Raw genomic sequence first — 26,159 nt, 5'->3', positions numbered from 1 at the left:
CTACTGCAGTCCACATCCTTAATCGATCTCCTACTTCGGCCGTGGAAGGGATGACTCCATTTGAGGCGTATTTTGGAACGAAGCCAGATGTTTCTTACTTTCGGGTCTTTGGGTGTGATGCCTATGTTCACATTCCCAAAGCTCACCGTGACAAATTCGAAGCGGCTTCCCGCAAGCAGGTATTTGTTGGCTACAGCTCCCAGTCCCAAGGCTACCGACTCTATGATCCCGTCAAGCGGGATGTATATACTAGCCGTGATGTGCGGTTTGTGGAGGTTCCGGCTTCTTCAACGGGTGAGGAGCATCCCGTTCTTGGAGATCCAGGGGAGAGTTTGGCTCCTTCTACAGTTCCACTGGAGCCTGTGCCGTTTGATTATGATTCTGTTTCTGACACAGAGTCTACAGTTCCACCGGATCCTTCTGAGGAGTTACCACTGGTGGACATTCCAGAGTCTTCTACTGATGGAGAACGACGAGGGGAGGTTCGGCCTCCTCCTCGCTGGGCCCGTGACACACTCCGTGATTCAGGGATTGAGGGGGTTCCTGAGGAGTGGGGACCGCAGGATGGTCCGCGGCGGTCACGGAGGCACCAGGCGCATTCTTCGGAGCTTGTGTGCTCCAATTATTGTTTGATGTCCCGAGTTATGCAGGATCGAGAGCCCACCTCCGTGAAGGAGGCTTTACAGTCCGCCCCATGGAAGAAAGCTATGGAAGCTGAGTTGGAGGCTATTGAGAGGAATGGCACTTGGTCACTTGTGCCACGCCCCCCGAAGAAGAAGGTGATTGGAGTCAAGTGGGTCTTTAAGACCAAATATCTCAGTGATGGTACTTTGGATAAGCACAAGGCTCGCCTTGTTGCTAAGGGTTTTGCCTAGCGCCCAGGGATTGACTGTCATGACACCTTTGCCCCTACAGCTCGTATGGCAACCATTAGAGCTGTTCTTGCTTTGGCTGGCCATAGGAGATGGCCTGTTTATCAGCTAGATGTGAAGTCGGCCTTCCTGAATGGTGATTTGAAGGAGGAGATCTACGTTGAGCAGCCTCCTGGCTTTGGTTCTTCAGATGGGAAAGTCTACAGGTTGAAGAAGGCCCTGTATGGTCTCAAGCAGGCCCCGCGAGCTTGGAACGAGAAGATTGATTCGTTCCTCCAATCTCAGTTGGGATATCGGCGGTCCAAGGCCGATCCGCAGCTGTATGTTCACACTTCCGAGGATGGTTGTGTGCTGTTTGTATTATATGTTGATGATTTGATTGTCACAGGTGATGATGCACAGCAGGTCCAAGAGACAAAGTCAGCTTTACATCGGACGTTCGAGATGACGGATTTGGGGCTACTCCATTTCTTTTTAGGACATGAGATTTTTCAGTCTCAGAGGGGGATCTTTCTCTCCCAACAGAGATATGTTCAGGAGCTCTTGGTGTCTTTTGAGATGGAAGATTGTCGGGCCCTTTCTACTCCTATGGATCCGAACTGGAAGGCCACTTCCCACTCAGCTTCTCCTTTGGCGGAAGCTTCCCGTTATCGACAGTTGATAGGGTCTTTGATTTGGCTTCTCAACACCAGGGTTGATCTATGTTTTGCTGTTGGGCTCTTGGCAGGGTTCATGAGTGAACCTAAGACGGTGCATTGGCAGGCTGCTCAGAGGATACTTCGGTATCTAAGGGGGACGTCTGATTTGGGGATTCATTACCCCGCAGGGACAGATGGGTCAGATCTTGTACTTGCAGGTTGGAGCGACTCGGATTGGGCCGGTGACGTGGACCACAGGCGGTCTACAACAGGTTACTGCTTTACTTTGGGTGCAGGAGTTATTTCATGGAGTAGCAAGAAGCAGCCCACGGTAGCCCTTTCGTCTACTGAGGCGGAGTATCGGGCCGCATCTTCCACCACATGCGAGGTTGTGTGGCTTCGGAGACTGTTGGAGGAGCTTGGGTGCCCCCAGACTCGTCCTACATTGCTGCGATGTGACAATGAGAGTTGCATTGCCTTGGCGAGGAATCCTGTTTTTCATGCCCGGACGAAGCACATTGAGATCCAGTACCACTTCATCCGAGAAAAGCTTCTAGATGAGACCATCACTGTGGAGTATTGCAAGACGGAGGATAATCTTGCGGATTTGTTTACGAAGGCGCTTCCTCAGGCTCTACTTCGGCAACATTCCAGATCCCTCAGGCTTCTGCCCTGTCCAGGCTCTGAGAGGGGGTGTCAGAGATCATAGCCTGTTTTCAGGCAGGCAGCAGCAAGCAGCAGCTGCACAGTCCAGCTGCACAGTCGGACTGTGCAGTCGGACTGCCACGTGGCAGTCCGACTGCCTGCAGCTGATTTTTATCAGGCTGCGCCTTATTTTGGCGCCCCATCCTAGGCAGATTTTCGCCTATTTATTGCTGACGTTTTCAGCAGTCTGGCATTCATTCTCTGTCGCAGATTACAGACCGGTGCCGTGCAGATCTCTGTCTCTGTTCGCAGATTTCAGACAGCAGACAGTGCAGACTGCAACAGACTTCGAGGTGGACAGCAGGTCGCATCGTCGAGGTGGAGACACGCAGTCCAGCGCACTGCGCCCGTGTATATCTTTGTATTCAGCATTCTTTATACAGCAGATCTTCAGTGTACACTGTCTCTTTCTCTCCCTTCTCTCTCTGCGTTCTCTCACTCTCAGTCCTACGCTTCCGCACCGCTGCACTCTGACAGGAGTGTCGGATAAGATCTAGCTACCAATGCAAGCTCTCTCTCTCTCTCTCACACACACACACACAAAGCTAGAACTGTAAATGAGGTTTTCCCTAGTCACCTAGGACCTTAAACCCTAGCTGGTCAGCACCTCTGTCCATCCAATCACTCCACCTACAACTCCAAGACAGCTGAGCCCTCTTCTTTTCCCCTTTTTCCCTGTTATTACCCTGTTTAGGATTGTTTTATAGCAATGAACTTCAAGCTTTCCACTCTGATTTCTCCTTCCTATCCTACTCCAAATGCGACAAAAATCAAAAGCAAAGTACTGAATCGATTTCTCCTGGATGTAGTGATCAAGGTCCTGCCTACCCAACTAATCCCAGATGACAATGAGGGCAAGGTGCTGAGAGTAATCATCAAAAACCAGAAATACTTACTTGTAGCATGGATTAAAGCCCAAAACTTCCTATCTATCTCAAGCTTCGGTTTGGGGATAAAACCCTTACTTCGATGCTCGATTTGAAGCGCACAAGCGCTCAAGCTTAAATACGTTTGTCCCAACAACGAAACCAAAATGTAAAGGCAAGCACAAGCTCAACCGCCAAGACCCATGGACCGCTTATTGTTCAAGCATTTCAAGCGAGCACTAATGGCTACCTCTCACATAGCCAATGTGCCATACCTTTCTACGATTGTAGTGAACTTATCTTGATGCCCGATTGAGTTGCCTCCTCTCTCAAGCACTCCGATAACTCCACGATTCTTGATGCAAGCTCAAGCATCCTCAATCCTCCATCTTCAAGCTCCATCCTCCATAGCCACGCACGAGACGAGAGAGAAGAAGAAAATAAGAGAGGAGATGGAGGAGGGCTTCACCTCCAAGATTCCTCACCCTCACACACTCACTCCCTCACTCACTCACACTCCCTTCCTCAAGCACTCACAAGCAAGCAAGAGAAGAGAAGAGAAGAAGAGAAAAAGAAGAGTCCACTTTACCATACACCAAAGAATGAGCTTTCATTCACTTTTTGAACTTTATATACAAAACCCTAAATCCCTTTTGAACAGTCATCCCCTTATTCCCTTCTTTACATGGTCGGCCGTGGCCTAGGCCCTTTTTCCCATTGTTCTCTTATCTTCCTAGCTTCCTTCCTACCGCCCATCTACCTTTACAATTTGCACGGATCAAAGCCCGACGCTCTTAAAATAAATCATAGTACACCTTGCGCTCTTTTACAAAAGTTTTCACTTGTGCTTTTCCTTATGTGCTGCTCCTTTATTGATTTAGGGCTTTTTCACACTTCTTGTATTTCCCAATTTTTCTTGGCGTACCTTCATCCTCCATTCCGCTTTTGCCTTGGCCTTGTCTTCTGCTTTAGATTTTCTGGATTTTCCACCTTGTTCGTTTGAGAGTTAACGCTTGCTTATCAATATTCCACTACACCTAGCATGTCACATTGGACTAATTGTTCACGTGGTTTGAGATATCTTCGTTTACAATTTTTCCACCTTGTGGAGTTGCAATACAGCCTATCCCTACTGCCGCCCAGCTATCCACAACCACCAAACTACTATGTTTTGCTGCAGCCTGCTCTGCCCTACCTACTCATCAACCACAAACCTGTGTTTTGCTGTCTACAAGGTCCATACTGCTGCCACATCACCATCGTTGCTTGCATTTGCAGATTTCCAGCATCCGATTGCCCGTCTATGACACTGTCCAGTATTGTATTCTATCCAAATTCATTCATTTCATTAGTTTTTGTGTCAGGGCATTTCTTTACAAATACATGAAGAATGGCCCCCAAGACTCATAAGCAACGCTCGACACAACTTGAAAATTATCTGAAATGATAGGAACGAATATGAGTAGTTAAAGGAAATGATGCATGCATAGTCTAATGATACATGTATAGCCTAATGTTACATACATAGTCTAAATAGTGCATACATTGTCTAGTGCAAAGTGGCACATGTATAATCTAAAAAATGCATGAATTGTACAAAGACTATAGTGAAATGAGTATACATGTTGTCTATCATAGAATAATACATGCATAGACCTTAGGAAGTGGATAAGGGAGGATGAAAGAGACAATAAGTGTTGGGCAAAGGCATTTGTTCCATTAGGAGTTCAAATGTAGATAAGAGGGAGTAAAGAAGTCAACAAAGGGGATAATGAGCATACCTAGAGTAGATGATGAGATCCACATTTCAAAAAGAACTATTTGAGATGCATTGCACATAGTCATTTGGCACCTTGATATTGTGGAGTTTTAAGAAGAATTCCAATAAGCTGGCATCGCGCTTAAATTGCTAAGTAAAAAAATAGAGTTGTTTAGAGTAGTTGGACCTCCCTAGACCGACTAGCCATACTAGCCATGGAGGCAAAAAAATGATAAAAGCTACTTGAAAAGATGGTGGAAGATCAAAAAATGAATAGGTGGAAGATCAAAAAATGAATAGGCCAACATGGCATTGCATTTGGTCCCTTATGCCCCAAACAAGGAGCCTCCAAGTGATATGGTGCCCTGCAGAGGGTCCAAGGATAGGGATTAGAACCATCATGTGCTTGACGCCATAGAGCATTGGAAGACCAAATTCTAGACGTAGGTGGACTAGACTCCGAGACTCCACAGTGACTTAAAGGCATAGTTTCTAAACTCAATCAAGAGCATATAAATAAAGGAATCAAATGTAAGTAAAAAGAAGCTCCTTGAAAAAGATGTCTAATTATCTTTATGTTGTCCCTAAGCAACGTGTAATGAGCCTTGTATAATGGGCTAATCAAGAAAGCCACCTTTGAAGTTTCACAATAAGGTAGAATGTCATGTTAAGAGAGCCAAAGTTGTGCTAGGTGCATTGGGTGAAAAGTGGGTGGTTGCAACCCCAACAATTGTGGTTCTACTACAGATTGATGGACCTAATAAATCGAGTAGCTTCTAGTAAACAATTAGGGCAATGCCTCTAGAAGCTTGATCAAATTTAGTCTAGGGAAGGTCGTGCCTAGTAGTAGTCAAGGAGGGAGACTTTTATCCCTCTTGTCATGCTCTCTATGAACCAAGTGCAAAATCAATCATCTTGTATGAACACCCATTGGCACTAAGGGTACAATGTTCCATGAGACTAGATAACCTCAAGCCTAATTGAACCCAACCAACAAGAAGTTAGATCCTCGTGGGTAGAGACTAGTGAGGATGTCACATTTTGCTATGTGATACAACCAAGGATCCCCAATGTTTGAACACAAACAATGCTACTTAGGATTGAAAGCTAGGATCCCATCAACTACTAGCAAAGGTAACCAGCTTACCTTACAAAGGATTGAGTAACCTTACATTAATACTGATATGTTGATAGGATTGTGTTGACTACCAAAGGTGATCACGACATTGTAGCCAAGGGTCGGGTATTCTACATTAATACTTGTATGTTGATAGAAACACGATGCTTTTTGTAGATCTGATAAACAAAGAACAACATATTTATCAAGAGATTTGATGTCAAATAAGCACTAGTCTCAACATTTCCATAAATTGGAACATTTTAATAAGCCAACTTATGATTAGGATGAAAACCTTGCTGCAAAATGGTGCTTGGATAAAGCAAAATAAAGATTGTGAGAATTTCAGGACCCCTGTACAGAAAGTGTTAAAAATCACCTCTTGAGTATTATTGGGATATGTCTCCTCCTCAGAGGCATACATGTCAGACTCACCACTACTGTCAGTTGGCCTGTAATCATCATCATCATCCTCGTCCACTTTCTCAGTTATGGACTGCTTTATTCTGTTCGCCCGCTGTGTTTTAGAGACATTCTGAGCAAGCTCCGGCTTGTGGAAAGAAGAGGCGAGAGATGGAAGGCACAGTGCGGCAAGCTTGGCCTGATTCTCTCTAATCCTAAGCTCTCTTTGCTTCTCATACTCAGTTTGAAGCATAGACTCTTCCTGCTGCTCTTCAGAATCGTCATCATTACCAACGTCGTTTTTGTCATTACCATCATCATCACTTCGACGATCACCATCGTTGTGTGGGACGCTGGAACAATGGCCTGGCCTGTCTCCTTGCATGCGAAGACCATATCCATCAGTCTTCTTGTTTGGGGTTTGTTCGACTCGCGTGTCTTCTTGAACTGGCTGTGCTTGGCTTTCCTCTTGGGCTTGTAGAGTTTCCTGCTGCGATGAAGTGGCTTGTGTTTCTTGCAGTGATGGAATCGCTGCTTGGGCTTGGGCTTGTGCTTGCTCCTGCTCCTGCTGAGTCTGGCGCCCCTTCCGAGTTCGAGCAGGAGGCCTGCTGGTCCTCGCTCGACCCATCACAAAATGTGTGAAATGCCGCCCTAGTACGTTGATCGTTCACAACTGAAAAGGTTGAGCATTGCCGCAGTAGAGGCTGTCAGTCCACAAAATATATGAAATCCCGCCCTACTACGTTGATCGTTCACAACTGAACAGGTGGAGAACGCATGAGCATTGCTGCGGGAGAGGCTGTTAGTCCATAAAAGTGGAGTGAATGAGGTGGCGCCGCGTGGCGCTCTTCTCTAAGCGTGCTCGCCCCTTAAACAGCGCCAGCTAGCTGGCTAATTCACTTAGGATGGGTTCACACGATGGCAACGAAATTTAATGGTTGGGGAATGCATTTCTAGGTGGCTATGATCCAAAAGTATCTTTCCTGCCGGCCTTAAGTTAACTCGACATAGGCGGAAGAGACTTTTTTTAACGTTCAGTTGCCCTTATATTCACACAATGGCGATGAAGGATTCAAGAAATAAGGTTTTTTATTTGACAAGAGTGTGCCATTTGTGAAGAATTGAAAAAGTAAGATTAAGTCGCATGTTAAATTTCAAACTACAAAGATGGTTGAAAAGCAAGATTAATCATAACACTAATCAAAAAAGAGAGGGTACATCAGCCTATCAAAAACCATATTGGAAAGATACACGAAGTAATGCATTTTCTTTTAGGTGGAAGATCGTGATGTCTCCGTTTCCAAAATGTTATCACCAAATACTTGTGATTTTTTCCTTGCATATTCTCTATACATTGATCTTACAATGTTGTTGCACCAATTTGCTCCAAAGCCAATGTCATTTGGTACAGCTCTGATGGACCTAAAAACGGGCCGGCACTGGCTCATACACTAGCCGGACCTCATCACTATGCGCAAGACAACCCCTCGGCCTCGCGGCCAGGAGCGTCTATCAAAATCTCTGCCTCCCTAAACATTGCGTTTGTAATACGTTGTAGTCCAACTAATCCTAACCCAATATTGCTCCTCAGAGGGAGTCCCTTTCACATAGCCAAAAGGCTCGAATCACATACACATGGGGTTCCTCCTACGGCTGAATGCCGTCAACCCTCTGCGACTCTCCTACACCTCGGGGATTGGCCCCTCGATGCGTCGCTCAACATTTAAACATTTCGCACAAACATCACTCAAGGTACCAAATAAACGTATCCAGGAATGTACCATTGTCCTTACTTGATTTCCCCTTTTTGATCCCACGACTAGCCTACAGCATAGGAACCTCACACTCTCAACGGTGGGTCACAGGCCTACTGAAAACAATTGCTATGCATATCCAGGAGCTAACTCTGATACTTTTAATTTCCTCTAAATGATCATGCAAAGAGGTGGATGCCTAGTGCTCAAACATTTTAAAAACCACCAGCGTGCAAGTGCAAAACATCTCTTTCATGCTTTTCTTTCTAACCGCTTTGTGCTTCGCTGCAACACCTAGCACCGAAGTGATCTTCGTGCTACTAGGTTTTAATTTTTATCATTATTATTCCGTCCTAGATGCAATGCATATAAAATCAGCAAATTATTCCTCATGCTCAGCGGCATTTAACCATTTTTTCCACAACTCTACCCTTCCCCGTTGATAGGGCATCACTGCATTCATTTCTTTTAGGGTGTCCTTGTCATTTTATGTGGAGAAAGGAAGGAAACACACACTAAAACATATAAACAAGGCTGAACTGAAGCATAACTTCATGCCCCAGCCTTGCTATACATCAACAAACATAAATCCTATTTTTCTGTATTTTTCGTAGCCCCAAAGGTATTTTTCCCCTATTTTTCATGGTGTTTTTATCATTTTTCCCCATTTTCTTGTATTTTTTTAAATTGCTGAAAATGAAAACCAGTTTGTGGGCTGTGGCCCTTAGTTCATTTGCAACAAAATTGAAAGATTAGTTGATGTGTATCGACGGTTTTCCCATTTATATGCCCAAAACCCTTGTTTTCCTTCATTTTTATGGTTTTTCGTGTCTCGGTTCCCTATTTTCTGCTATCCCACACATGTTTTCCAAATTTTTAAATGATGAACAGCTAGAAACCAACTCAAAGCACGACATACTCAAAACTCAATCCATATGAACACATTTTTATCAACCAAATTTGCATCAAAAGACCATTTTCTTTGTAAAAACAATTATTACCGTGTCTTGCGGGTTTTTTCATTAAATTTGGCACGTCCCACGATTGATTTCCAGCCATGAATTCTGCTTGGAATCAGCAATCTACAACGGTTTTGCATTGCTCTTTCATCCCGTCAAGAATCGGCATCCATCCGGCCGTCCATCTCCATCCTATTCCTTCAAGCACGAACGGGGGCCAAGAGGAGAGAGAGAGAGGAGAGAGAAAGACTGATTTTCTCTCTCTTCAACCAGTCCACCATTGCGGGAGCGGAGACCGGCGATTTGATCGGCATGATATCTTGATCCGGCCTGGAGGCTTGTAGCTATGGCTTATGTGTAAGCCCTGCAATCGATTGGGGGGGGGGGGGGGGGGGTCGCGTTTTTTTCGGCGGCTGTTTTCAGCCGCCGCCCCCCCTCCATATCCACGTTTTTTTTGTGGGGGGGTGCCAAAGGTCACCCCCCCCCACTTGCACCTTTTAAAATTTCAATTTTGGGCCCCCTCTTGGGCACCCCGGCCGGTTTCGGGCCAACTCTCGCGTGCGAACTCCGAACTGCGTTCTGAAAATTTCTGTGAGCTCGTCTCAACATTCCGGACAGGCCTGCAGCTTCACTGACTGGCATGGGCGTACGGAAAAATTATGAAAATTCTCGGAGTGTCGTACGGGCGCCCGTCAAGTACTTGACGCTTAAAATCGTGCTTGCTCGAGCTGCCGCCTTCGTGGTTGAGCATTTTCCCCCACATTTCCATATTTTTCTCCTATTTTTAGGCATGTTCCGGGGCCTAACTGATGGACCTAAAAACGGGCCGGCACTGGCTCATGCACTAACCGGACCTCGTCACTATGCACAAGACAACCCCTCGGCCTCGCGGCCAGGAGCGTCTATCAAAATCTCTGCCTCCCTAAACATTGCATTTGTAATACGTTGTAGTCCAACTAATCCTAACCCAATATTGCTCCTCAGAGGGAGTCCCTTTCACATAGCCAAAAGGCTCGAATCACATACACATGGGGTTCCTCCTACGGCTGAATGCCGTCAACCCTCTGCGACTCTCCTACACCTCGGGGATTGGCCCCTCGATGCGTCGCTCAACATTTAAACATTTCGCACAAACGTCACTCAAGGTACCAAATAAACGTATCCAGGAATGTACCATTGTCCTTACTTGATTTCCCCTTTTTGATCCCACGACTAGCCTACAGCATAGGAACCTCACACTCTCAACGGTGGGTCACAGGCCTACTGAAAACAATTGCTATGCATATCCAGGAGCTAACTCTGATACTTTTAATTTCCTCTAAATGATCATGCAAAGAGGTGGATGCCTAGTGCTCAAACATTTTAAAAACCACCAGCGTGCAAGTGCAAAACATCTCTTTCATGCTTTTCTTTCTAACCGCTTTGTGCTTCGCTGCAACACCTAGCACCGAAGTGATCTTCGTGCTACTAGGTTTTAATTTTTATCATTATTATTCCGTCCTAGATGCAATGCATATAAAATCAGCAAATTATTCCTCATGCTCAGCGGCATTTAACCATTTTTTCCACAACTCTACCCTTCCCCGTTGATAGGGCATCACTGCATTCATTTCTTTTAGGGTGTCCTTGTCATTTTATGTGGAGAAAGGAAGGAAACACACACTAAAACATATAAACAAGGCTGAACTGAAGCATAACTTCATGCCCCAGCCTTGCTATACATCAACAAACATAAATCCTATTTTTCTGTATTTTTCGTAGCCCCAAAGGTATTTTTCCCCTATTTTTCATGGTGTTTTTATCATTTTTCCCCATTTTCTTGTATTTTTTTAAATTGCTGAAAATGAAAACCAGTTTGTGGGCTGTGGCCCTTAGTTCATTTGCAACAAAATTGAAAGATTAGTTGATGTGTATCGACGGTTTTCCCATTTATATGCCCAAAACCCTTGTTTTCCTTCATTTTTATGGTTTTTCGTGTCTCGGTTCCCTATTTTCTGCTATCCCACACATGTTTTCCAGATTTTTAAATGATGAACAGCTAGAAACCAACTCAAAGCACGACATACTCAAAACTCAATCCATATGAACACATTTTTATCAACCAAATTTGCATCAAAAGACCATTTTCTTTGTAAAAACAATTATTACCGTGTCTTGCGGGTTTTTTCATTAAATTTGGCACGTCCCACGATTGATTTCCAGCCATGAATTCTGCTTGGAATCAGCAATCTACAACGGTTTTGCATTGCTCTTTCATCCCGTCAAGAATCGGCATCCATCCGGCCGTCCATCTCCATCCTATTCCTTCAAGCACGAACGGGGGCCAAGAGGAGAGAGAGAGAGGAGAGAGAAAGACTGATTTTCTCTCTCTTCAACCAGTCCACCATTGCGGGAGCGGAGACCGGCGATTTGATCGGCATGATATCTTGATCCGGCCTGGAGGCTTGTAGCTATGGCTTATGTGTAAGCCCTGCAATCGATTGGGGGGGGGGGGGGGGGTCGCGTTTTTTTCGGCGGCTGTTTTCAGCTGCCGCCCCCCCTCCATATCCACGTTTTTTTTGTGGGGGGGTGCCAAAGGTCACCCCCCCCCCACTTGCACCTTTTAAAATTTCAATTTTGGGCCCCCTCTTGGGCACCCCGGCCGGTTTCGGGCCAACTCTCGCGTGCGAACTCCGAACTGCGTTCTGAAAATTTCTGTGAGCTCGTCTCAACATTCCGGACAGGCCTGCAGCTTCACTGACTGGCATGGGCGTACGGAAAAATTATGAAAATTCTCGGAGTGTCGTACGGGCGCCCGTCAAGTACTTGACGCTTAAAATCGTGCTTGCTCGAGCTGCCGCCTTCGTGGTTGAGCATTTTCCCCCGCATTTTCATATTTTTCTCCTATTTTTAGGCATGTTCCGGGGCCTAAAATCCATCCTTCATTGGCGACCACGGGATAGGACGACTCAGTCCGTCGAACCCACGAACATATCTGCGCATAAACAACCAAAGAAGCATCAAACTGACACAAAACAATTATCATCATAAAACTCAGCACAATGCTCCCCCTACCCCTAGACAGAACCAAGGCATGACATCCACAAGGAGTAGGCCTAGCATCATTTAACAGAAGATCCGAAGTGAATCACTAACCAGCTGCTCCAACACAGCCAAACTAAAAAGAACTGTCAAAGAGGTTGCCCTAAATGGTAGTCTGAACTACTGACCCACTAAAGACAACACAACTAGGAGCTCCTACAAGGCGAGGACTCCTATAGCCTGAGCAAAGGATATTTTCTTTCAGTCAATTTCTTCTTTTAGGGTTTTTATGAGATGAACATACTTGGGCATGTAAAAAGGAGGGAGCTGAGCGTAGTGACCCAAGGAGAACAGGGCATCGGCCTCAGGACCTGTCTCGGCACCCAAGAACCTACCAAGCCCTCGCAAGGCGACACTGAATCCTTTTCTAACGCTCACTTTTATTTTCGCTCCAACCTTCCTGGTTTTGATATTATTTTTTCCAGCAAGAAGCCACCCCTAGGAAGACAAGGTATCGGCCCCGGGTCTGACTCGTCCCCAGGAACCTACCAGGCCTTCGCAAGGCAATGATCAACTGCTTATATATTTTCATTTCTTTTCTTTTCATTTCTTAGAGAGGGGTTAGAACCCCTTTTTACACACCTTCGCATTTATATTCATCTTTTAGGATGTTCAGGATTTCTTGACATCATTATTATTATCTTCTAGCAGGCTTCTCTAACTGCCTCACTACTAACAAGAACTCCTAGAACGGCTGCCTAGCAGGCTAGCAGAATAGAGCCACTAGGGCTGCCTTCTAAAACAGGTCTTTCAATGTCTAACAATGTCTTTACAGGAGGCAATGGCTACTCCGACCTCCCTCAAACATACGTAGCCTAAACCTGGGACTTCATGCCTTGGTTACCGGTCCCCAACAAAAAGTATCCCCTCAACAAGTACAAATACACATATAACAGGAAAGAAAGGTACTCGTAAAGGAGAAATATCACCTGGATTGGCCCAAAAAGAAGCTTCCATCGCAGCAAAGGCTCCTCCAGGCTCCACAAAATTCCACAATCCGCAAAACCTGTCCAGCACAACACTAAAACAAAAACCCAATTAAACGCACCCGCACTAGACAGGGAAATGGCCCTCTTGGCCTAATGAAATCAGACATGACTTTGCTACAAAACTGAATCGGCCCTCTTGGCCTAATGAAATCAAACAATACTATGCATAACATCCTCCTGGAAACAACCATGATAGACATCAAAGCATACTATTCCCAGGGGAACAAAGGCGCATAGCCCTAAACTAGGTGCATTAAATTATGACCTATCCCTCCTGCGTATATCGCAAGAGGTGTTCGCATCACATGTCGTCGAATCAGTCTATGGGTCCCAGATAATAAAGGGAGATGAGTCTCGCTTACCCTCTGCATCACCCAAATCAACCATCGTCTGCCAAAGAGGGCATGTTCAGAAAGCATACCCCACAAACGACCAGGTCCTGTCTCACCATCAATAGATATATCGGGACAAGGGCCACAATTAAAGAAGAGGTCCTCTTCATACGCAAGATTAGCCAATGAATCGGCAAACTGATTCCAATTCCGTGGAATCAGCTGAAAAGACACTCTATCGAATTCGTCTAGCAGGGCTATGGCAGTATGATGGTACATACAAAGGATCGGGTTCCGTACCATGTACGTCCCATTGAGTTGATTTAAAACCAACTGAGAGTCCCCTTTTACCAACAACTGGCGGATACCACCCTTTTTTGCAATATTCAAACCCATGATCAGGGCTTTGTATTCGGCCATATTATTAGTGAAATTCGCCCTGAGATAAGCAGCTAACTTCATGACAATGCGTCGTCGGGGGTCTCGGATGACAACTCCTACACTTCCTTTTTTGCATGCACCCCTGGACGCCCCATCAAAGTACAAGGTGTACGTCCATAAAGGGTTTACATATCCTGCCATCCTGGACTCTACGCGTAATTATGGTAATCGAAATTCAGCATATTCAACGGGTGGACTGTAGGCTCCATCCCTCCATCATCATTGAATTCAACAGGGATACTCGTCAAAATTCGTAGGCAGTGATGGCAGAAGACCTTGATTTCCCAAATAAATGTCCCGCCTTCTTGCTCAATCACCTTGTATCCTTTGTTCCACCAAATGAGCTTTCCGTGATGATACCTCTGTTCCAAATATGGGTGTTCTAAATAAGGGATCAGACGACCCATCAAACTCTATCACGATTTCCTTGCAGATGTTTGATCAATCTTGCCTAGACCTGCAAAGCAGTCATAGCATTAGTACAATCAGAAGTAATAAGGTTTAATCTTATTAAGATTAACCTTATTTTTAAATTCTATCCCCTCAAGGTCAGCTAACAACACTGTAGATTTATTCTTTCCTATCCTAACGATCTTATAGGGCCCATCCCATTTGGGTTCTAGCTTGCCTGGGAATAATTCACGTCGTGCGTCATAATACAGAACAAGCTGTCCTTTCTTGAAGGTGTACTTCTTGGCTTTAAGGTCATGTAGCTTCTTCATTCGGCGCTTCGCCACTTCTTGGTGCAATAAGCTCTGCAACTTAAGCTCATCTAAATGTGCCAGTGTCGTCAAGCGCTCAAAAAGAGCGTCTTCATCGCTCAAAGAATGATTGATGGCAAACCGAATAGTCGGCAGCTCAATTTCTAAAGGCAAGACACACTCCTCCCCATATACTAACTTGAACGGGGTATGGCCAGTGGCTCGTTTGAAGGTCGTATTATAGGCCCACACTGCCACGTATAACTTTTTATCCCAATCCCGTTTCTTTTCCGACACAATTTTGGACAGGATGCCTACAAGCTGCTTGTTGGTGCTTTCGACTTGCCCATTGGCTTGCGGATTATATGGGGTTGTCTTGTTATGCTTGATGTTCCACAACTCTGTCAAACCTTTGATCACCTTATTCAGGAAATGGGTTCCGCGGTCCGACACTAATTCTTTCGGTGGACCAAACCGGTATATTATTTGCTCTAAAAGGAAACTAGCAGTTTCTTTAGCATCATCTTTCCTTGTTGCACGTGCTTCTGACCACTTTGTGAAGTAGTCAGTTGCTACAATGATGTACCTCTTTTGCGTAGTCGATGACGGAGTAATAGGACCCACAAAGTCTATTCCCCACTTCTCAAATGGAAGTATCGCCATAATAGGGGTGAGTGGTCGTTTCCTATTCTCTCGACTATCATGTCGTTGGCAAATATCGCATCGCTTAACATACGCAAACGCATCCTGGAAGATGGCAGGCCACCAATAACCTGCTCTTAAAGCCTTTTGTGCTGTAAGCCGTCCAGCAAAATGGCCACCGCAAGCAGAATCATGGCACTCTTCCAAAATGAATGGCACCTCGTCAGGCATCACACATCGGCGATAGATGTCATCAACCCCTTGCCGATATAATGTACCTGCGATCAAGGCAAACTTTAACGCTTGCTGCTTAATTTTCCTTTTCTCAGCCTTAGATAGTTCGGATCCCGCCTCTCCCGTTGATAAATAATGCGTTATTGCAGCATACCAGGAGGGAATAGATGCCGTATCTATTTTAAATATCATCTCCATGTCACTACCTTCAGCCACAGATTCTTTCGGCTCCCCAAAGTCCACTAGACATTCCACGATGCCTTGCAACCTTGGCGGCTTACTCTTGATTTCATAATCAAATTCCTGCAAAGTGATCAACCACTTCGCCAGACGATCAGGCGGCTGTAGCTTATTCAGCAACAATCGAAGTCCCTCCGCCTTCGTATAAAGCACGACTTTCTCATAGAGAATATAATGCCTGAATTTCTTGGTCCCAAAGACCATCGCTAGACACAGCTTCTCCATGTAGGTGTAATTGATTTCGGATACCCCCAGCTTCCGACTAGCAAAAGCAATCGGGTGGTACCACTTCTCTTCCCAAATTTGGGCTAAACAGCAGCTGATACTATACATGGTGGCTGCTGAAAATATATAGAACACCTCACCTCTTTTAGGTGCTTTTAAAACGGGCGCTCTTGCTAGCTCTTGTTTCACATCCTCGAATGCTACCTTACAAGGGTCACTCCATACAAACGAACAGCTAAAGGACAATAAATTTGTAAGTGGCAACGTTCTTTCTGCTAAGGCGTTAATGAATCTACGGTAGTAACCAACCGAAGACAGAAAGCTATGAACTTCTTTCGGAGTGCGTGGTGGACCCATGGCAATTATAACTTTGACCTTTTCGGGGTCTGTCGCAATTCCTACCGAACTGACCACATGACCCAGCAATAGCCCATAAGGTACTCCAAAAGCACACTTCCGTGGGTTTAGGGCGATGCAAAATTGTCTACAGCGCTCAAAGCATTTTCTCAAAATGATCAACTGCCTTTCTCTCACGGTGGCAGCCCCTAAGTCATCAATAAACACCCTCAACTCTTCAGGGGATATGTCACCGAATGTCTTATCAGCTGTTCGTTGCCACGAACCAGGCGCATTGCATAAACCAAAAGCCATCACGTGGTAAGCAAAAGTGCCAAATACAGTGATAAAAGTTGTTTTCAACTTGTCCTCTTCTGCAATTGCCATTTGGTTGTATCCTGCAAAGCAATCCATAAACGAATATATCTCCCTACCCGCTAATTGATCCAAAATCTGGTCAATAAATGGCAACGGGTAGTAGTCCTTAACTGTCTGCTTATTCAGCTCCCTAAAATCTACACATAAACGGATTTGATTATTCTTCTTCTTTCTAATCACAATTGGCGAACACCATTCCGTGTGTTGCACAGGAAAAATCAGACCCGCTTTTCGAAGCTTCTCTAACTCCTCAAACAGCCCGTCCCTCAATTCGAAAGGCATACGCCTTACTTTCTGCCGTACAGGACGACTGCCCTCTTTCAACGGAATTGTATGAATAGCAAGACTGGGAGGGATGCCTCTCAACTCATCATAACTCCAGGCAAAGATATCACGGAATTCCTGGATCAAGGCCACATAGTCCTCCCTTTCTGCTGAGCTGAGCATAGAGCCTAATTTGATTGGCCGCGAATCATCAAGCGTACCAAGGTCTAGCTCGGTAACATCTGCATCTCTTATACGATCTTGGGCCTCTATCGACTCGTTCAAAGTGATCTGATAGATGTCCTCCGTGGTGGATCCCTCTTTGGACTCATCACTCGATGATGTCTCACTGCCAGATAAATCTTCTAATGTCTCCAATTCTGTAGAAGATAGAGGAGCTCTTTCACTCTGCGGGGACTCAGGATAAGCATCAACCACCACACACTGGGCACCTCTGCCGAATATCAATCGACCGGCGGGTATATCCACTTGGCAATCCGCTTGCAAGATCCAAGGTCGTCCAAGTAATACTTGGTAACTTGGCCGCCCTGCAAAACGAATCACCCTAAAGTCCAACATGCATTCTACATTTACAACAGTGACATGGACCTTAGTAATGCAGCCTTCCGGCTGTCTCAAACTGTCATCTGCCATTCTGAGAATTGTGGAAGTATCTTTCTGAATCGCAAGACCCAACCTTTCCATCAGTTCAGAACTCATAATGTTAACAGATGATCCCGTGTCGACAATGGCATAATCTACTAATATCCCATCGACATAGGCTGCAACCCTTGGGCAATGCTTCTCAGCATGCTCGAACCAGTCATCACCAACTCGCGCAATACCCAAAGGTTCTACAATATACCCAGTACGTAGAATCTTTCTAAATTCCTTGCGTACTCCTGGGGAAAGCTTAATAAGCTGTAAAAGATTCACATCCGGCTTGACTTCGCAAAGAGAGCTCGCCAAATCGAATTCATGATAGTTCGATAGAGCTCGCTTTTCACGCCAAACCATCCGCTCTTTAGGTCGCTGCACTGGCTTTATTGCCTCTTTCTTAACTTTCACCTTCTTCTTTGGTGGTTCCTTATCGGCTTTACTCTCTACGGGCTTCAAAGGTCCCCCTTCTAGGGCAGGATCCAAAACTTGCGTTCCTTTGTCGCCTTGTTTAGGGTTTCCGTCGACAGGCTTATCCATGTCGGCTTCTCTACCCTTTTTACCTCTTGTAAGGACAGCTCGTAGATTAGAGGTTTCAGCATCATTAACGCGTACAGCCTCAATCAAACTAACCCCACTACCACTTGGTAGTTCTTCCACCGTAGTCTTTGGTCGTTGAAGTATTTGTTTAGGCCCATTTTCTGGCTGGGAGTCATTTCCTTGGGCACGATGATTGACAGGCCCTGGTTGCCGACTTCCTCGCTGGAGGGAACTAATCTTACTCCAGCAAGTAGCTGCTAAATGGCCAGATTTTCCACAAATGTCGCACTTAACATTTGGGCAATTTCTTGGATAGTGCTGCCCACCACACCATTTGCAACTAAACCTCGAAGGTGCACCCTCCTCTGGGTATCTTCTTCCTATTAAATTTTGTTGTTTTTTAAGGAAGTTGACATCAACGGCTATTTGTCGATACTGCTCCGTAATCATGTCGGTATAATGCTTCATCATGTCCTTAACCTCGCCAAGAACATTGGAAGAACTCGACTCATAGCCTTGGTCATTACCATGTCGTTCCATCGGCCTAACAATTCGATTAGGCACAGGCTGTTGAGTCACAGGCATGGTATTAGAATTGACCGCCTGGCCTCCACCATTTGGAGCCATTTGACTGCCCGTAGGCATCGACATGCTAGGGGGAGCTGGTAATAAAGGGACATTCTGCATCATGTTCCCTCTCCCATTAGGGTTAGCCATCGCTATCCCTTGGCCACTACTGCCATTGGCTATTGCCATATTGTTTCCCAATACTAAACCCATATTCGAATTGCCTCGAGAAGCATAGGCTGCTTGTAGTCGGGATTCCACCTCTTGTGCTCGTGTAATGGCAGTATCTATATCCCCCAAGGGGACACTACTCAACTGCAATTGGATATTAAAGTCCAAACCATGTAGGAAATATTGCAATTGGGCAGCTGCGGGGATAGGGATAGAGGTGTCCAACTTACGGAAGACCTCTTTTATCTTCTTCGCATAAGCACGAATATCCTCGTGTGGATCTTGGCGGGTCACGTTGAGTACACGCAACCAATATTGCCCACCCCTTTCAGGGGCAAACTCCCTTCGAAAAGCTCCATAAAATGCATCAATGTTCAATATGGTTCCGGCTTCTAAACCATGATACCATATAGCGGCTCTTCCTTTGAGAGTCATGTTGAAGAACATCATTAAATGTCCTTCTTCTTGAATGCGACAGTTAAACATCAACTTTTGAAACTCCCTAATGTGGAGTTCCGCATCTTCCTCAACTAACCCATTAAAAATGGGTAGTGGGTAACCTAGAGCCGGCAAATCCGTCGTTCCTGCTGGAATTGCAATAGGCTGCGCCATGACGGGGATTGGATTTGCACTAGGAATAGGGAACGGTGGGGTTACACCTCCCGCAATTGACGTGGATTGGCTTATGGCAGGAAGGGGAGCACTAGAGCTTCCACCTTCTCCTAACTTATTGCTTGGGGTCCTAAGACCACTAGATCCACTCCCTCGTAAGGGTTCAGCACCGCTACGCTTAGGGGAATATCTCCTAAAGATTTCAGCACGTCGCCTAGCTCTCTCGTCTCTTTCCTGCTTTTGGATTTCTGCTAGACGATGCTTATCAATAAATAACGGATCGATCTCAGTATCCTTTGGCATAAACTGCTAGTTGGTCCCTAGAAAACCAGGATTCGAGAACCGCCACTTTTAAGCAGCTCCCGGCAGACGCACCACTGATGGACCTAAAAACGGGCCGGCACTGGCTCATGCACTAACCGGACCTCGTCACTATGCACAAGACAACCCCTCGGCCTCGCGGCCAGGAGCGTCTATCAAAATCTCTGCCTCCCTAAACATTGCATTTGTAATACGTTGTAGTCCAACTAATCCTAACCCAATATTGCTCCTCAGAGGGAGTCCCTTTCACATAGCCAAAAGGCTCGAATCACATACACATGGGGTTCCTCCTACGGCTGAATGCCGTCAACCCTTTGTGACTCTCCTACACCTTGGGGATTGGCCCCTCGATGCGTCGCTCAACATTTAAACATTTCGCACAAACGTCGCTCAAGGTACCAAATAAACGTATCCAGGAATGTACCATTCCCTCACTTGATTTCCCCTTTTTGATCCCACGACTAGCCTACAGCATAGGAACCTCACACTCTCAACGGTGGGTCACAAGCCTACTGAAAACAATTGCTATGCATATCCAGGAGCTAACTCTGATACTTTTAATTTCCTCTAAATGATCATGCAAAGAGGTGGATGCCTAGTGCTCAAACATTTTAAAAACCACCAGCGTGCAAGTGCAAAACATCTCTTTCATGCTTTTCTTTCTAACCGCTTTGTGCTTCGCTGCAACACCTAGCACCGAAGTGATCTTCGTGCTACTAGGTTTTAATTTTTATCATTATTATTCCGTCCTAGATGCAATGCATATAAAATCAGCAAATTATTCCTCATGCTCAGCGGCATTTAACCATTTTTTCCACAACTCTACCCTTCCCCGTTGATAGGGCATCACTGCATTCATTTCTTTTAGGGTGTCCTTGTCATTTTATGTGGAGAAAGGAAGGAAACACACACTAAAACATATAAACAAGGCTGAACTGAAGCATAACTTCATGCCCCAGCCTTGCTATACATCAACAAACATAAATCCTATTTTTCTGTATTTTTCGTAGCCCCAAAGGTATTTTTCCCCTATTTTTCATGGTGTTTTTATCATTTTTCCCCATTTTCTTGTATTTTTTTAAATTGCTGAAAATGAAAACCAGTTTGTGGGCTGTGGCCCTTAGTTCATTTGCAACAAAATTGAAAGATTAGTTGATGTGTATCGACGGTTTTCCCATTTATATGCCCAAAACCCTTGTTTTCCTTCATTTTTATGGTTTTTCGTGTCTCGGTTCCCTATTTTCTGCTATCCCACACATGTTTTCCAGATTTTTAAATGATGAACAGCTAGAACTCAAAGCACGACATACTCAAAACTCAATCCATATGAACACATTTTTATCAACCAAATTTGCATCAAAAGACCATTTTCTTTGTAAAAACAATTATTACCGTGTCTTGCGGGTTTTTTCATTAAATTTGGCACGTCCCACGATTGATTTCCAGCCATGAATTCTGCTTGGAATCAGCAATCTACAACGGTTTTGCATTGCTCTTTCATCCCGTCAAGAATCGGCATCCATCCGGCCGTCCATCTCCATCCTATTCCTTCAAGCACGAACGGGGGCCAAGAGGAGAGAGAGAGAGGAGAGAGAAAGACTGATTTTCTCTCTCTTCAACCAGTCCACCATTGCGGGAGCGGAGACCGGCGATTTGATCGGCATGATATCTTGATCCGGCCTGGAGGCTTGTAGCTATGGCTTATGTGTAAGCCCTGCAATCGATTGGGGGGGGGGGGGGGGTCGCGGTTTTTTCGGCGGCTGTTTTCAGCCGCCGCCCCCCCTCCATATCCACGTTTTTTTTGTGGGGGGGTGCCAAAGGTCACCCCCCCCCACTTGCACCTTTTAAAATTTCAATTTTGGGCCCCCTCTTGGGCACCCCGGCCGGTTTCGGGCCAACTCTCGCGTGCGAACTCCGAACTGCATTCTGAAAATTTCTGTGAGCTCGTCTCAACATTCCGGACAGGCCTGCAGCTTCACTGACTGGCATGGGCGTACGGAAAAATTATGAAAATTCTCGGAGTGTCGTACGGGCGCCCGTCAAGTACTTGAAGCTTAAAATCGTGCTTGCTCGAGCTGCCGCCTTCGTGGTTGAGCATTTTCCCCCGCATTTCCATATTTTTCTCCTATTTTTAGGCATGTTCCGGGGCCTAAAATCCATCCTTCAAGCTCCACCACCACCTTCATCACCTCTTTGTGCTCAGTCCATTATATGTTTTGCTTGGATAGGATGAACCACTTGTATATTAACCATTGAGTTTGTTGATGTTCTTTGATCCTCTTCCATTGAGCTACCAGCTTGCAAGCTTGCCTCAGTCTCACATACCCATTCCATGTCAAAAGAGTTACCATGGTATATGCAAATATTATGTAACACAAGATATTGAGATCCAACACATGATGTAGATCCATGTCATATCTTTTCAATAATATGTGAAACCTTCCCTTCAACATACCAAAAGCTCGCTCCACTAGCATTCTTGTGCTAGATTGTATAAAATTCTAATGACACTTCATGTGTGATAATCCTTCTTTGCATCCTTTGAATAGCACCAACATGTATGATTGAGCTAAGTGAGCACAATCTCCTCCCAAACAATAGTTGTCCAACTCGTTCTTGGCACATCTTTGACCTATTTCACTTCTAGTGAAGTTTAAGGAGTCATGGATTGACCCAACTCATCCTATATCATAGTTCCATATAAAACAATTTGCTAAATTGTTAATTGCAACATAATTGATTGGAACCATTTACATTTAAAGTAACCCTCATGGTTTTCCTTTTGGGCAATGATAGGAAAAAATAAGCCATCAACTCCTCCTATGACATAAGTGATACCTCTCAAGGCCTCAAATTCTCTAGCTAACTCCTCAAACTAAGATTGAGATGGCCTCGTAATATATGCATCTCTTAAGCCTGATGTGAGGATAGCCTTGCAAAAGTCTATCACTATACCACAAGCAATGCTCATTACACACCCATGCAAATCTCCTAAGACCTGTGATGTTGTGTTATATGCCAATCTATAAAGAGCAAGACAAACATGTGTGCTAGAACTTACAATGGCATGCATATTTGTAGTTTTACTTTCCATTTTCAAGCAAGCTTACCACACAAAGTAATGAAAAGTCTATTTCTTGATGCAAATATGTTGCTTGAACATACTTATTAAGAGCCTAGCAAGTAATATTCAAGCAAATGTTCTAGGCATGGATAGGCCCAAGCTTTCTACACCCATGACCTTGATATGGTTAATTATCCTTTCAACATTTATTGAATGACCCATACACTAAATTAGATGCAACCACATTTGTAGCGTGGCTTCATCAATGTGCATGCGGCTTCATTAAAGAAGCTCCGTGATTACTAAGGAGCACAATGCCATTATAACATGCACACGCATCTAAGTTAATGAGATAAATTATCTTCTTATGTTGGCTTTTCAATATTGTGAAACATGTAATAAGTAAAAAAATTACTTTGACAATGCAGTTTGATACTATTAAAAATTTTTATAGAGCTCAAAATGGAAGCATGCAAGCAAAGCAAGAGCTATGGTGGAAGGAGCAAGAGCAAGAGAGAGAAAGACACAATATGTGGGAACTCCAACAATCATAATGTGTGACTGGTCTTCCCTTTATTCAAATATCACTAAATGAATAAAGAATGAAGTGAGAGTGATGGACGTCCACCACCTTCAAAGTACATGTGTGCAGGTATTGTTAGTGTAGTAATATATGGGCAACTAGGCACAAGCACCTTTATCCCCAACAACCTCCCACTTAAAGGTGAATGTGCCCCTAGTGAGGAGAGAATAAGAAAAACGTAACAAAATACAAATGTACATAAGTACAACAAGATGAGGAAAAACTTTGTCAAGATAATCTATGTGTATACCGGGAAGACATTGGGTCTCTGGCTGTGGGAGTGAATAAGAGTAGTAATGGATGGATAGATATATATGAAGTTAGAGAGATTCTTAAGCGAGGATTAACAGTAGTAAGAGATTAGGTAGATTCTTGTATGAGAACAAAGATGATGATAGAGATTACATAGAGTAGAGACCAACAAGAGATGAAACAACACGCATGCAAGAGATCAGAGGCTCAAAGTTTCCCAAACCAATCCTTGATTAAGAAAACTTGTTTACAATGAGTTTCCCATTCATTGTGTCCTATTTCACCCTGTTATATCCAAAAACTCACACCAAACACTAGCTTCTACTTTGCTACTCATACAACACATCCGATAGTTTTGTTGGCTCGGAAAGGAGGGATAAAACCCTAGGACACCTGCTCAAAATTCTCTTGGATCACTCCTTCTCCCTCTTCCCTGTCTGGAGTGTTGTTTGCTACCTAAAAGCTGCGATCGTGTACAGGTGAATTTGGGAGCCCTTGCTTTTTGCGTAAGATCTCCAAAGCTAACTAAAAAGAAACTTACTTTTTTGCATGATACCCTATTCTAGAAGTTTTCTACACTTTTTAAATATATTTACAAAAAAATAGAGCAAAATTGTCCAAAAATCCAGTAATTTCAAACCATCCATACTATGGATACTAACACTAGTGACTAATATGACATTGACTCTCTAGATTAATAAGAAAGCTGGATGATAATGCACTTGAGGGTTTTTTGCACTGATTGCGTAGCAGCACGACATCCACCCCCTTTGAACCTGCACATCCTCCAGTATGTGCCACAAAGTTAATATTCATCTAGTTCATATATGCTCATCTTCCATCCCTACATCTTCATCATCCTCTTGATCAACATAAATCTATTATTCATCTTGCATATGTTCTTCAATTGGTTCACTTACATTCCATCACTTAAAACTCTTGATCCTCTTTTCTGCAATAGGAATCTTCAAATTTGTACCATCTAGCTCACACAAAGAATATGTTGCCTTATCATGTACATGCTTCACAATATAAGGACCAAACCATCTCTTAGAAACCATTTGAGTGTACTACATTGAGTGTCAAGACTATTATCATAGGCTAACACCCAATCTCCTTTCTCAATGGGTTTTGGATGAAGCATTGTTTCTCACCAAACCTATCTTTATTCTTCAACCTAGCATCTTTTAGACACATGGTTACAATCTTGATGTCTTCAGGTCTCCTTTCTAGCTATCGAATCTGCAAAATCAAGAAGGTCCTCCTTGTTCATATCATTCTCCCAAGGTAGCACACTCCAAGTTGTAATAACATCCTCAATAGGCATAACAGGCTTTTGGCCATACATCAACTTAGCAACATCATGTATATATCCAACCACTATACTATATGTAGTGTGATCAACCCTAAAGCTTATGGAAGTAGCCTTGGCCACTCTCGAATCTTACCTCTGCATGCCTCAGTTAAAGCTTTGATGATAGCAGGTGTCCATGTTCACTTTTGCCATTGCCTTTATGGTTTTATGCCAAAGTGAAAGCAAGCTTTTTGCCCAACCTTAAGAAAAATTCCCTAGCTTCTTCTACATCCAACTCTCCTCGATTTGCAGTTATATTTCCAACACAACCATAGTGGCAAATAGCATCTTCCATACATACCACACTTGTAGCCTTTGTTCTTAATGCCTAACCTTCCACTTGATTTGTTAGATCTCCCCTGGCAAGTACAATGTATCGCATTTGCCAAAGTCCCATAGACATAATCACCGAGTCAACCACCCATTTGTAATGCATGACTAACAGATAGGTAGGATGTAGACCATCATGATATCGCACATTGGAATACTTTTGGCAAGTAGCACAAGTCTCTACAAACTACAACATATCTTTATACATACCTTTCCACTAATATCTTTCTTTAATCTTCGTAAAAGTGGTCCACACGCCTCAATGACCAACCCATAGACTCATGAAACTCTTTGATAATTTGTTGTTGAGAGTCTCCTTATCACATATTACCCTCTGTGGAGTCATGTTTCTTTGCTTTGGATGCTTCCATAGATGGCCATTCTTCAAGAAATATCCATACGTTTTTATTTACATTCTCTTGAACTCCTGATGAGTCCATCCCTCCTATTTAGTCAAAGTGCTCAAGTAGTGGCCAATATGCAACCACTCACCATTATACATGTCTTTTGAAAATGATCGACGAGAAGATGCACAACAATAATGATATTGTTGAACATAAGAAGTGGAGTAGAAATTTGTATCGACATCGTCTCCTTCAACAACCATGTCTTCTTCATCCTCATACCTGGCTCTCAATAATATATTTGTAAAGAATTGTATTATCTTTACCTATAATATGCTAAAACTCTAGGTTCAAGGACTTGATATAAGCAATCTATTGCACACAAAGCAATATTTGGAGTTGAGCAACTACTGATCATCCCAAGCAAAG

At 44.2% G+C, this 26,159-nt stretch overlaps 1 protein-coding gene across 1 annotated transcript in view; it reads right to left on the bottom strand.

Annotated features, from left to right (window-relative positions):
• LOC148040482 (uncharacterized) overlaps positions 1–7,192 on the bottom strand; it is an 80,014-nt gene extending 72,822 nt beyond the window's left edge. Inside the window, exon 1 of the mRNA XM_087699687.1 lies at positions 6,337–7,192. Coding sequence (XP_087555813.1) covers positions 6,337–6,987 — 651 coding nt within the window. The 5' untranslated portion in view covers positions 6,988–7,192. The remainder of the gene's footprint in view (positions 1–6,336) is intronic.
• Between the last annotated feature and the right edge of the window lie 18,967 nt (positions 7,193–26,159).

This window comes from Lygodium microphyllum, chromosome 2 (assembly GCF_053477565.2).
Source record: "Lygodium microphyllum isolate KBCC chromosome 2, Lygodium_microphyllum_v1.1.10, whole genome shotgun sequence".
Lineage (NCBI taxonomy): Eukaryota > Viridiplantae > Streptophyta > Polypodiopsida > Schizaeales > Lygodiaceae > Lygodium > Lygodium microphyllum.
This window is presented reverse-complemented; position numbering and strand designations above follow the sequence as displayed.